This window comes from Protopterus annectens, chromosome 13.part0, assembly GCF_019279795.1.
Source record: "Protopterus annectens isolate FY-2018-M chromosome 13.part0, PAN1.0, whole genome shotgun sequence".
Lineage (NCBI taxonomy): Eukaryota > Metazoa > Chordata > Ceratodontiformes > Protopteridae > Protopterus > Protopterus annectens.
This window is the reverse complement of record NC_056747.1, coordinates 780,703,205-780,718,153: the sequence shown is the minus strand read 5'-3', so window position 1 is coordinate 780,718,153 and position 14,949 is coordinate 780,703,205. Positions and strand designations below refer to the sequence as shown.

General features: G+C 37.7%; 1 protein-coding gene across 4 annotated transcripts in view; it reads right to left on the bottom strand.

Moving 5' to 3' along the window:
- The window catches only part of LOC122787658 (retinoic acid receptor alpha), an 882,458-nt gene that overhangs the window by 496,107 nt on the left and 371,402 nt on the right, over positions 1-14,949 (bottom strand). For 2 of the 4 annotated variants that reach the window (XM_044054487.1, XM_044054489.1), the window contains exon 2: positions 13,900-14,048. In XM_044054487.1, the coding sequence (XP_043910422.1) occupies positions 13,900-14,048 (149 nt within the window). Of the gene's footprint in view, positions 1-13,899; positions 14,049-14,170; positions 14,278-14,949 lie in introns of those variants that run through there. The other 2 variants (XM_044054490.1, XM_044054488.1) reach the window with 2 other exon arrangements.

The window sequence follows — 14,949 nt, the reverse complement described above, 5'->3', positions numbered from 1 at the left end:
AAAAAAAATCTGAAGTAAAGAGACCGTGTCCAGTGCCTAGTATAGACAACAATACATATAAGGTAACACATGAAATATTTGCATGTATACAATGAATACAAGCATTAATACAAAGAATGAATGCAAGCAGAAACGAAAACGAAAAAGAAAAAGAAGGACCTGGGGACACCATCCTTGGGGGAAAAAAGTTGAAGTGTATGGTAGGTGTACTTTGCCAAAGTCAGTATGTCCTGTAGTCTATCCAAAGTTTCTATAGCAGCTGCATTGACCCAGTGATTTAAGTATTTGAACAGGCAAATGACTCAAAACAGGCTGGTCATACTTCAGAGAATGCTTTCTCATCCAAAACTAGTATGAAAGATGGTCTTGCAAGGAGGACAGACAAACTTTACTGTTTGTTGCAAGGGAGTAGGATGATGTTTTGAATGACCATCTTGATGCTTGCAAAACACACTGCTGAAGTTATAACAACTTATAAATTAGGGTAGATAGAAAAGGGGTAGCTCTCCTTGCGACAGGTAACCAGTTTGTATTTTGAAATAGGAGATGGTGTGTCCTCTTCACTTGCTAGGAATATTAATCTATGCATAACTCTCAACTTCTCAGCACAAGAAATCTGGACAATGCCAAAAAAATTAAATATTTCTTGTATTAACTTTGAAAGTTCCTAGAATAAAAGGTTTAGAACATGCATTTTCTGAAGAATATGAAGCCTGAAACTTAAATGTCTGGGCATTATTTAGCAAATTCAGTCCTCACTGGTTTTTCAGAAAACAAGTTTTTATGTGAAACAGGCCAAAAATATGAGGCAAAACTTTGGACAGTCTGCAAACATCTAGACAGTTGAGAGTTTGTGAATCTATACATCTTAACAGGAGTCTGCAGCTGAGTTTTGTTACAAGCTTAATTCAATACAGAGGCAGGGTATACATGAGCTAACAGAGAACTTTTATCTACTGATAATTCAGTGTGACTTTTGAAGGTGAGTGCTGGGCCAACTATTAGAGCCTGGCACCTGTGCTGAGTAATCCTGGAGAATGTGCTTCTCAGTTAATTTTCAATTAGCCATTTCCAAAGTAAACTGAAGTCTTGTAATGTACTTTATATGCTTTTGGTGAGACAAGTATTAACAGATCATCAGCAATCATCTTTGATGAACGAAGAAACTGTTCAGTTGTTATATTCAACACTTCTTCTGTATTCCTGTAGTGTGTTTTTTATTAAAACCTACAACCTGGTAGCTAGAAGGATAACAAGACTTTGGGGATCTCAAAGTGCAGTTTCACAGGGACAGTCGGACTGTTTCAGAGGTTCTGTCAAACAAATTATGAGCTCATTGCAAGTAAATTCAGTCTGTATCTCGTGGAGGGGGGCCACTAGCCGCTCTTACAAAGAGTAGAGAAAGCACACACTTCGATAATACTACTGCTAAACCTGCCAAACAATAGGTCAGTCAGTGAGCAGAGATTACACTATTAGCACATGTTTCCTATTTGTTACTCTGGGGACATAACATGGTCCACTCTTCTTAACAATCACCATTCTTCCCCCAAGCCAAAGGCATATATAACATTTAATGTCACGCTAGCCTTTTCCTTTTTGTAAGACTAGAAATACAGTTTAAGGCTGATGAGCCTGTATTCAAGATTTGTTTTTTAATTAACTACTATCTTAGTGGTCAATTAACATGCCCTTTATTCGATGCAGTCTCCAAAACTGGATACAGTGTTCCCAGTGAGTCGTGAACAATGATCTATATAGAGATATTATCACCATAGTCTTCTAGAAGGTGATGCTTCAGCTACAAGTACTAGTGCTGTGTTTGTCTTAATCTCAGATTCTACAAGGAGTCAGTGTGCTGCAGTACCAAATAGATGTTTGTAAAGACAGGAAAAGAAAGCAGGGATGCTGTAAGATACTGTTTATGTACAGAATATCATCCCTCATTCTGATCCAGCAATAGGAGTTAATCTGCCAGCTGCAGTCTAGATTTCCTACCTCTCTGAACCTGGCACTACGTGCACTCTGCTTCACATATGCTTCAATGAAAATGTTAAAAATAACAAGGAGTTGGATCAGCACCAACCTTTACAGAACATCAGTGATGACCTCAAGAAGAATAAACACAACTACACATTTTGACTGCAGTTAAGAACTGTTTAGTAACCCATTTTCATGTCTTCTTGAAAAGCTGCAAGTCTTATTTAACTGACAGCTTTTTTTTTCTTCAGTCTGGTATAAGAGTTGGATTGCGTGTGACTTAATGCATTGCTTAGTTACGTTACTGTTTTAACACTACCATCTCTTCAGGAAGGATGTTCCAAATCATTCATCTTCCTTTCTGTGAGACACTTACTTCTATAGCATCCCTCTTGCTAAAGTCTTCTTAACCCCACCGTCCCCAACTGAATGCAATTATCAGGCAAAGGGGAAACATGCTTGTATGCCTTCCAGTTTGCAATGTAATCCATGAAGAAGTGAGGTCTGCATCACATACTTTTTTAAGTCAGTTTTATAACAACAATTAAAAAGTATATATACATCAATAAAAAAGCTGATGCGATATCAGTTTGAATAGTAGTAACAGAGAATATAAAGAAATTGCATACAACATAGGTAAAAACTGTGAAACGACTTATTAAAAGAACTGACTATAAGTACTTCCATCTCTTCAAAAATTAAGAGACATCCTTCAGACATTTTCACAGTACAACTGAATCTGTTTAAACAGTTAAAGGTGCAAGCAGCACAAGTTGTCTACCATACATTTCAAGCGTACATCATTACGGATAATTTTCTTTATTTTGAGTATTAAAGTGCATTCCACGTTCCTCACTGTTCCACACTGACAGGGTCTTTCACATCTTCAATGTTAACTATTTTTTAACCAATATGCATGGTGTGTCATATAGAATCATATTAATTGATCAAAAGAAGGTTTTAGAAATATAAACAAATGCATTTTAACAATCCTGTTGGCTTCCTAGTCATTGGTATGTTTTCCAAATTTTGCTCAATTCAACATTGTGAATGGTAGTGCTAGACATTTTGGAGATGGAAAGTTAGGGGCTAGGTTGCCCACCCAATCAGTGTTTAAGTGGGCATTTCTTCAAATCTACTTTGACATTAATTATTGTTTAACCTTTTATTGCAATAACAAGCACAGAGTCTTATGTGTGATGAACAAATACTTCTTTGAACAGGAGGATACATGAGAATAATTATGCAATTAATTAGAAAGCAAAAATGCTCTTTTCAAACACTTCGTGTTTGATACAGTTTTAAAATACTTTTATTGTATGCTTTGGGTGCTCTTAACAAATATGTTAAAGGTGGACATATTGAGAATACTTTAGATTGTATGGAATGAGAGTGGAAGGTTTTACTCTATTTAAAATAGATCCATTTATATCACATAATTACCACTGTCGAATTGCAGAAGGTCAAGACTATGTTGCAGAAAACTTAATTCAGCAAACTCGTGGAACATCGTATTTTGTCGCTGGGAAACTAACCACTTTTGGCCACCAATAATCAAAATACAAACCAAAGCAAATTAAACCCACCAAAGTGGGGGGCTTCACCCCCACACCCCCCTAAATAAAAATACCAACTCCGAGATCGCACTACAGTTGAGAAAAGGGCATGTTGGCCAAATGGTTAGGTTTCCGGGCAGAAAAATATGATGTTCCAGGAGTTCACTGAATTAAGTTTTCGACAACATGGTCTCAATCTTCTGTGATTCGATGAAGTGGTAATTCGATTATTTAAAGTAGATCCGATACAAACAGTTTGTCTAGGTTTGTTGTGCTCACAGGAATAATACAGGCACCCAGTTTGTCTAATGGTTTTGGAAACATACTGGTATTCAAGCACTAAAGTTGCACTAAGTAACTCAACGTGGAATAGGGCTGTGTTGCTTCTTATGTGTAAATAACACCGATGTTAATATGAAATTCAGTTAATGTCCAATATACTGGAAATAGGTTTTGTACTTCTACTTAGCTTAAAGTGTTTAAATTTTCCTGTTTCAGTGCTGAATGTCTTTTGTTCCTTTAACTTGTGTTTGTATGCTTACTTGTGTATTATTGCTTTCTCGATTGGATTGTGGCTGAAAAAAGTCCCTGGACCAGATCTCACTAAGTTGACAAAAATAAAATAAAAAAAATATCCAATGCATCACTCACCAGACATATATTTCCCTGCACACGGATAAACAGATAGACAAGGCACTTCAGCTTTGACTAACATTTGCACATTTGGACTATTGAGTGGAAGCAAACATCACTGCAAGATGCTGTGTCTTCATTTTGTATTAGTGTCAGACCAGATTTGGTAACTTTTAATATCACTGCAGTAACACTTAACATTCTAGTAAGCTACTGAAAAGAGGGGCTTCTAGGAAAAGGTGGGGGGAGACAATGTGTTGATTTTCCTTTAACAATGAAAAATATTCACTGGTGAAAAAATTAAACTGAAAACTAATCACATGAAAATCATTCTTGGAGTCAGAAAATAGATTTCCCAGCAGATTTTAATCTCCAATTTTGACAGCTGCACCATTAGCAGTGAGCTTGGACGCTGAATAATTCCATATGGCAGTCAGATTTAAGTTCCAAAGTAGCTAGTGAGGAAATTAAAGATGGTAACTAAAGTGATACTAATAACGACTGTACAAAAAAGTCAGGAAAAAAATGTTTACGAGCCCAAAGAGCCGATTTCCCAGATGGTGAACTTTTAGCAAAATAATCTTTAACCTTTTCATACAAAAAAAAATTGTAGATGAATCCGTCAGTTCCATCATACAAGTGCAATGTGATGGACCACTGGAGATGCAGAAGTTTATTTATTATTACTGTAGTGCATTATTTATTTATTACAGCTTATGTACCCTGGAAAGCAAAGTAACATGCAATAATTCCAGCAGGAAAGCTGTACTACCATCTAGTTCCACAGCTTAAGAATAAGGTCAAATATCTTTCTCAAAGTCAAACAGAAGGCAGGTAATTGCAGTGGAATTTTAGACGGTGACACTTTATTTAAAAATTAAGTACTCAAGGGACAAATGGAATTACCTTCTAATCACAACATTCAGGGAAAGACAGTAACACAGGGCAGCGAAGACAAATGTGTCAGTACTGAGGAAACATACTGTGCTGTCTGTCACATGAAACACTCTAGAAAGCTATTCAACTACTGGTCCCAACAACAGCAGGTGATCCCTGTTAATTACACCTTACCTGACAATACCTCAGCGTCAGCACATTTACTCTCGCTATGCTCCTCATTCGTCAGTTGCCTTCCATTTCTCTAGCTTCTATTCATTCACACCCTACTATGCAAGATTCCCCAGCACAAGCACATTTCCAGCCTTACTCCTATGCTAATGTTAAAATTCCCTTACTTTCCATTTATGGGAAAATCTGTTTCTAATTCTTGAAATTAACATTCACATCTGATATACAAGTATATCCCAATCCTTCACAAAATTACCCAGCAAATGTTACATCATCAAAAACAAATTTTCAAAATGGCCATCTGGAGTGAAGCACATTTTCTGACTGGCAAACACAAGGGTGTTTTCTGAATGGAGCAAAGACTCAGCCCTCCCCCATCACTTTCACACTGTCTATTTGCGCATCAGCACACAGGTAACTGCTATGTAAAATGGCAACCATCCCAAAATATGATTAGGGATTGCTTTCTGGTTAAGAGGTTACATGACCATTTTTTTAACTAGCATTCTGACACAGCACTACATTCCTTTCAACTTTATGCCTTGTAAACTAAAATCAAGGATTACAAGATGAAAAATAAAAATTAAAATCAATAATGCATCTCTTGTAAAGAAAAGTAACTCAGCACTATGGAAATTATGTAATGCACACATTGAAAAAAAAACTCTGAAATTTACATGGTCATCTTTATAACATTCAGGAACATAGCCTCGACTCTCACCCAGAAAAACTAGGACTGACTACAGACCAAGGCACTAGAGGTCATGGTGGGGAAAGTGTGACTGATTGGCCAGTACTAGCTCACCCATCTTATGAAAGCGAAGGCAATTTTGTCTGCTGCAGTAATGAAGCCTGAAGGAGGCTTAATGTCACTACAATGGTAGTGTGAAGGCCTAGACATGGAGGGCCACCATGCATCATGGCAATATACTGTAGTCAGAAATGGCACATGTGCAGAAGCACATATGAGTCCACGTGTGCAGCACAGTATAACATGGGCATCACTGCTGCAGAAAACCAGGTTTAAAAAAAAATGGACACCCACACACATACATACATACATACATGCATATACACACACACCAAAGAGAAACAAACAGGTCAGCCAGGTCTCAGGAAGGCTGATGGCTGGCAGGCAACAGGGAGAAAAAAAAATTAGAAAAAATATATAAATTTGCATATCTAGCCTGACACTGCAATAACACGGCTTTTTCTGCCAACAACCAGGATTGAAGGAGGAGGTCAGTTTCTATATAGTCAACTGTGAGGTGGAGGGGACATTATAATCTGAGCCACTGAAGTTGCCCCAAAGGATATCTGATGAGAAAGAAGGAAAATGACAAAAATGCAGCCATCCATAGCTCACTAAATATGGGAAAGCAAATTAGAGCAGTGTATGATTTCATCAAAGTGTCAAAGTAAAGGAATTTGGCATGAATTAGAAAACAGTCAAGTCAGACAGTACACATCACTAGATGAAACAAAGGGCTAGCACTGGTAGTTGGCAAATACTCCAGGTTCTGAGGCCAGTGGGTGACAATCTGATTAAACACAAACCAAACAAAATGTTTAGACATGAAAAAAGTACAGTTATGTAAGGGTGCTTAGTCATAAAACTAAAACTTCTCATAGGCTTTTGTAAAAGTATGACATCCAGGTAAAACTTACCAATTTTTCTTTATTTTTTTGAAGTTGACTGTCTCTGTTCACTGTCATCAAACAGTGGAAAGAATGGACCCAGAATGGTATGGCAAAAGTCAGAAATAAAGCTGAGTGACAATGACAGCTGAGCAGCTAACATCATGACAAAGACTGTATTACTTCACATTTTCAGAAAAATGGGTCAAAGAAAGTAAGTAAAGCTTTTGATCTAAACAGTGAAATGTTTTCACTTCATCCAGCATGCCTCCCTGCTGAAAAGTTACAAAGGGGAATCTAGAAAAAATACCATGTGGTATAGAATTTGGCTAGCAATGTAGCAACTTCAGGCTGGACTGACATACTTCCATAAAATTCTTCTTCATTACCTTAGCTTTTCTTACTGGATACCTGGAAAGATAGTAGGTATACAACAGTCAAGTGACTTACAACTTACATTTGCTCAAAATGGGAACTACCAGAATGAGTTCACTGCAGTCATGGCTTACTTTCACCTTGACATGAAGAAAGCTTATGCCTCAATGGGGCTGTGAGGCCTCAGCACAGTTTTAAATCAAAATTTCTTTTTCTAAAAAAACACTACCTTTATTAAATTACAACAGCAGCAGAATACAGTATTACTCCTCATGGTGCAGTTTTCTTATTCCTCCCCAGCGTAAGTATATATATATATATATATATATATATATATATATATATATATATATATATACTGCGCCATCCAAATTTTCGTTAGTTAGATTTTATTAGTATTCTTCTCATATCTGGTATTAAGAGGTTCCTTTCCCTTTGTTTCTCCTTCTGGATTTGTGACCACATATCCAGAGTTAAAGCTTCTTGGTTGAAGTTGCCTCATGCGAACATCATATGCTTCCACTTAGCACTATATTGTTCTGATTGAGTTAAGAATAATAGTGTTAGCTGTGTTGCCTTGCAAGCTTAGAAGTCCCCCTCCCAATCCACAGGTAGGATTAACTTGCCCCAGCTAATCCTAGTTTTTTTTTTATCTTTCCAAGCAAAATATCTTAGCACCTTCTGTAGCAAATCCAAAAGCTTCTCTTCTGGTTGGTAGGCAAAGGCTTGCCCAGTGTGCAGGATTACTGGGACAATAAACATCTTTATAGCCAGTATTTTTCTATCAAGGACCAAGTTCATCTTGATCACACTTTTTTATCTCTGACATAGATCCCCAGTGAAAAGGACCGAGAAAAGGAAGAAAAACTTGTATATTTTTCTCTAGCTGCATTCTTGATCCTGACTGTAATGAACTTCAAGGACACTAAAAATTCCAGAGGACTTGACATCTTCAACAGAGCACAACAGTGCTCATGAAAAAACAAAACAAAAAAACAACCACACCACACAGAAGCAAAAATAAGCTGAACTGGCCACACACCATGTGACCTGTTTTTCACATAGGGAGACAGTGGTATGGACAAAAAGGCAGGAGTTAGAGCTGGATGTGGCAGAGTTAAAGATGTTAAGGTTTGCACTGGGTGTGGACGAGGGTGGACAGGATCAGGAATAAGTATATTAGAGGGTCAGCCCAGGTTGAAAGGTTTGGAGACAAAGCCAGAGAGGCAAGATTACGTTGGTTTGGACATGTGCTGAGGAGGAATGCAGAGTTTATTGGGAAAAAGATTCTAAGGATGAAGCTACCAGGTAACAGGAAAAGAGGAAGGCCTAAGATAAGGTTTATGGATGTGGTGAGAGAGGACATGCAGGTGGTTGGTGTGACAGAGCAAGATGCAGAGGACAGGAAGAAATGGAAACAGTTGATCTGCTGTGGCGACCCCTAATGGGAGCAACCGAAAGAAGAAGATCATGTGAATTTGTTTTTTTTTTTGTTTTTTTTAACATTAACGCAAGACAGCTGAAGAAAAAGTGAATACTCGTATACTTTGAGAAGCTCTTTAAGTAAACAATCATTGAAAATCATTGAGGAACTAGCATTCATACCCAAATCACTGTCATACTAACTTTAAAAAGTAGACTAATATTAATGACTAACATTTGTATTATCACTTTAGATTTAGATCACAAATGAGATGCAGTTTTGTCATCCAGTATCACTGATACCTGACTGGCCTGCTGGAATGGTTTTAGGGTGTCAACGCATACTGCTGGCATTCCATTACCAACTAAGAGAAGATAGGAACTGGTTGATTTAGGGCAGCTTAACTGCATGGGTGCATGCATGCGTTTGTCTGTGTGTTATGGTAATTTACACTGTCATAATACAATACTCCCCAGTGGAGAAAAAATGAATTCCCGTCGAGACAGAGGGACAAACCATTACTACTGATGTAATGTTACACAACAGCATCAACCAGCAGGTAAACTATATCACTGTGTACTTGACCCATGCAGTGGGGGGGGGATGTTAAGGGGAAAATGCCACATCAATGCAGTGTGAAAATACTCAACTTTCTGCTTTCCCTTGAATCCCCCCCCCCAAACAAAAAAGGAAACAGCCAAAACATTTGCACAAATGACTATTCAAAAGGTTTTAAACAAAGTTATTTCTTTTCTAAGGGGAGTATTTCACCACATATATCCCACAAATGGGCCTTTGCTATTTACACTCGTGCACCTATTTACAATCAACCCTGAGGTGACTGCAACTTGGGGTAGGAAGAAAACCTCACTGTACTGATCCTAGTTCAGTAGCTAAATTTTCAACTGATTTAGTAAACCCAAACTCAGGACATATTCAACTCTCTGCATTCCCGTGTGTGTGTGTGTGTGTGTGTGTGTGTGTGTGTGTGTGTGTGCCACCCCCCCCCCCAAAAAAAAAAGAAGAAGAAAAAAAGAAAACAGCCAAAACTTTGCACAAATGACTATTCAAAAGGTTTTAAAACAAAGTTATTTCTTTTCTAAGGGGGGTATTTCAATGCATATATCCCACAAACTGGGCTCTGCTCTCTGCACTCATGCACCTACTTACAATCAACCCTGAGGTCACTGCAACTAGGGGTAGGAAGAAAACCCTCACTGTACTGATCCTAGTTCCGTGGCTGAATTTGCAAATGATTTAATGAACCCAAACTCAGGACAGTACAGGCAGTACCCGGGTTAAGGACGAGATCCGTTTTTAAGTCTGTCCTTAAGTCAAATTTGTATGCAAGTCGAAACACGTACATATGGTTCTTATTAAATGTCACTTAGTCAAATGTTTGCCTCAGTCTAATATTTATTTTACTTTTCCTTGCATGTAAAACACTTTAAAAACACTTCCAAACAAACAAACAAAAAATCTTAAACATAATACCGTACACTGTAGCTATGCTTCCTTGTTTCCTATGAGCTATGCTTCCTATCAATAAAGCTGGTTTAAGGTATCTTGTTATTAAATGCAGTGTTTATGAGGACTTTTTCACACACAAAGTTTGTAGAGATTTTCGCAGAATGTCCAGACTTTTGCCTCATATTTTTGGTCCATTTTTCCTAAAATTTTGGTTGTTTAGCAAAAGTAGTGGCAAATCATTAAAGACTGAAGTTAGAAAATAATGACAGGCATACCTCTCAACTGAACAGACTTTCACAGAATGTCCAGATTTTGTCCTCCTATTTTTGGTCTGTTTTTCATACACTTCTGGTTTTCTGGCAAATTATTGCTTAATCATTACAGATTGCAGTTAGAAAATAATGGCAGACATTTGTTTCAGACTTCATAGCCTTCAGAAAATCCATGCTAATGCAAAACCTGTTATTCTATCAACTTTCTAAGTTTGTAACAGCAATATTTAAAAACTGTCCCTATTTTTGGGCCTTTGTCCCACTTTTACTTATGGCTTTGTCGAGACTTCTTGCTCTAAGAGGTTGAGAGGTATGAAGTGACAGACATTTGAGTTTCAAAATTCTTACCCTTCAGAAAATACATGCTAATGCAAAACTGTTCTTCTATCAACTTTCTAAGTTTTTAAGAGCAATATTTATTAAAATTATCCCTATTTTAGGGTATTTGTCCCACTTTCATTTATGGCTTTGTCCACATTTTTTGAGGTTTAGGGGTATGACACACACCCACAGTCTTAACCCTACTTTACCTATTCCATAACTACCTCCTCCCCTTATGCAACCACCCACCTGTTAACTGCTGTCAGAGGATCGCTCGCTCGTTTCCACTCTTCACTTTCTCATACACACAGTCATTGTCATTCAAACATGCACTCAGTCACACATCACACCCACTCTCCCAATCTCACACACACACAGTCAAATTCCTCATTCATACCTGCATTCGCTCACTCATTGTTCTCACTCTCGCGATCTCTCAAACACAGTCACTTCCTCATTCACACCTGCATTCACTCACACATCGCACCCACTCTCCTGATCGATCACACACACACACACACACACACACACACACACACACACCTAATGTACATGCTCAGTTACACACTTTTTTTACATTTAGTGTTTCAAATGTTATGATTGTACAAGTTAAATGACGTCACACAAGAAAGCAAGTGCATAGGCATATTTACAGACCATCACATACTACCTGCATATGTACCCGCGGTGGTGGTGCTGCGGTAGCGTTGCATGAATGGGCGTACCTTCGTTGAAGGTTGTGTGTCAGGGCTGGTAACTCAGCACGTAAAAATCAACTACCAATCATTAGCGGACGGAGTTCCGCTGTGGCGACCCCTAACCGGGAAAAGCCGAAAGAAACAAACAAACATACTACCTGCATATTTGAAATTATACTTTAAGAACTGTGATTTTTAATGAACATCAACTAGCTTAATAACATACAAGACAAAACACTCCTGCATTAGGTTTCTGATGTTTTCCTGAACATAACTGTACGCAAATTACATCCCTTAATTAAATAAATCCTACAGTATGTGCTCCTCTGTTACGTGCTCCACTGCTTAGTCGCAAAGTTCCCACTTATAATGTTTCCATGGAAACCACTACAAACTACATTCAATGGAACTTCCATGAAATAGCTAAAGTCACTGACAGGCTTTACATGTTTTTTTTGTTTTTTGTTTTTTTTCCTCGTGCCAGTAATACTGTATTCATTGCAAACTTTTGTTTACATTCCTAGCACGTTATGTTTGGCTACCGATCCATGTGTAAGACACCGAGTTGAAGTTTTTTTCAGTTTAACTGGAGTATGACTTTTACCAGTTACAATACGGCACTGCTGGGCAAATGTACTGCATGGCACGATGCAAGACCTTTGCAATGTATACTGAGCGTATTACCGTAACAAGTTATAATTCCATACTGATGTCCCTTTTGTACCGCACGAACATCAATATTCATGACAGCACTTACATGAATATTTTGTAATTTAAAGAGGACCTCAGGAATTCTCAGGGGGAGGTGGGGTTTGGGCGGGACTTGCTACTGCGCATCCTGCGAGGTACTTACATAACATAAAGCCCAGATTTGGGCAACTTTTAACTATTTCAAATTTTTTTCACGTTATTTCCGACATTGTGGCAGCCCATTCGTATCTATAAGTTGTTCGCATGTCAGATTTCCATAACCAGGGGACTGCCTGTAGAACTTGGCTGATTACGTTACATCCTCATGGGGGGGGGGGGGTTAAGAGATTGCTAGGAGGAGTAACTAAAGTATCAGTAGGCTAGAAGCAGGGTTTAATGCACAGAACTACAGTATTCCAGCTAGGAGGCTTACCTCAGGTAAGCTATCCTACAGTATCTATAAATGTGTGCTCTCTTTAAGATAAGGTAACAGTAAACAGCCTCTTTAAAATACTCTGCAGCAAGGGTAGCAGGTCATGGCATTTGAAATGACACAGAAATCCTTGCTTATCTACATTAAAATAAAAAGGGTTTGTATTCAACTGAAAACAATTCCATATGGTCCAAAAGTATACTCCAGTCCCTTTACAGACAGGATTTGTACCTACAAGTTCTGAAGGACATGCAGAAAGAAATATGAAGACAAAAGTTTTTTTTTTACTCAGATGCGAGTCACCATATTTCATTCTGGTCTTTTCAGTAGGTTGTGCATCTAAAAGGGTAACAGTTCTTTTACTCCACTGAACAGATACCAAAGGCACAACTTTTCAAGATACATATACACTGACTGACCTCACAGCATTGACTGTGCAACAGTCACCCAACAAGTACATTATCAGCAAACACAATCGCAAATGCAAGCACAACACCTTTGCATTTGCAATTACTCCACCAACAAGAAATGTGCCTGCAAGCACCACTTCACATATAAAGAACAATGAAATCTGTGTTTATGTGGGGGCTTTGCCCCGCCCCATACTCCCTTACTTATATTCACTAACTCCATGGTTACACAAACCACAGTGAACAGGCAGTCACCTGTACAACAGAAACATTGTCCTTATAATGAAAGCATGCAAAAAGCAGTCAACCAGCAATGCAACTTCACTAAACAGTTAGCAAAATGACTTATTGGCAATCATTTCTACACATACGCACACACACACACATATATATATATATATATATATATATATATATATATATATATATATATATATATATATGATCACAAATTGCAAAAGTAGAAGACAAGGAAACTTGACCAGACATGCAAAATAATTAAATTCAAAGTTCACGTCTATGATGTGAACCTGAAAAAAGGAACACAGACTACAAAGGCAAGCATTTTCTAATACATTACAGACTTACTGTTATAGGACATTATAAAATGAAATATACTCTCATGAATGTCCACAGAGCCACAGCCTTTAGACCAGTTAATACAGCACTGATGATCAAAATTACAACATCCATTTCCTTCAGCAGAATAAAAGGATCTGAGAATCAAAGAAGCACAAACTGAGTGGTACAACCTAGAAATGGAGGCTTTTTCTAATAAATCGATAATCTTGCCTGGATTACATCCTTCTGGAGACAGATCATTTGCATAACTTACATCAATATTAGACGGTGAAACCACCTGTCCTTTTCATGAGCAACATGGACAAAGTAGCAGCTGCAGCATTTAATAGTAGAAAAAAGTTTAGGCCTACCTTGCATCCTTCACAGGCACTGACACCATAATGATACCCTGATGATTTATCCTGGCACACAAAACATGGCTTGTAGACTCGAGGCAACGGTGGTGGGGAAGGTGGGCTTGGGACGATTTCTTCAGAACTGGTACTCTGCGTTTCCACTGCTAGGAAAAAAAACAAAATATCACCATAAAAATCTCTGTCACATTTTCATCCTGACCGGTTTCATTACATTTCTGTTAACAATTGTAAAATTGTATTTATCTAAAGATAAAAAGGCACTTACAATGTACTGTAATGAGCTTGATATCCAAGCAGAAAAATATACGGATTCATGAAATGTTTGTTTATTCCTTGGCTGTTGAATAATGTATGTTTGCTCCTTCAGGATTTCAAATTTTACCTCTGAATTTCTGAAGAAAGTGATTCTGAAGGTAAAGCCAGAAAACGAAATAAAGAAATTAAGGGACCACCATGGTCAGAAACTGAAAATGTGCATGTTTTTCATCTTATCCCGACATTCTGCACAGTACTGACATCCTGACACATTTTAAGAAGTTATTTATTCGCTCTAACCTAAAATAACTAGCACTGAGTAGACAATGCCGATGTTTTTCAGCTTTTGGATATTGTTCTTCTCTTTCCTATAACACACACAGTCTCCCCATTGCTTGACAATATATCTTTAATGTTTTCTTGCCATTCAGCTATTTTATTATTATTTTCAGCATCATTCTATATACCAAAAGTACCTAGTCCTTCTAAACCTAAGGACCTACTTCTAATTTATGCCCAATAGCAAAAATACTTGAAAAACTATAACACAAACTACTTTCACATGTTAACACCTGTAAACTGTTACATGACAACATGGCTCCAGGAACTCCTTCAGTACCATGGCTATCTTAATAACAGTGAGAGATGCAATCCATTCTAAGATGAATAAATACTTACACTGGCTGGAATACTTATCTATATGACTAGAGCATTTGAAACCATTAACCATGACATATTGCTAAAGAAACAAGAAATTTTACAGATAACAAGAGTACTTTTCAAATTGGT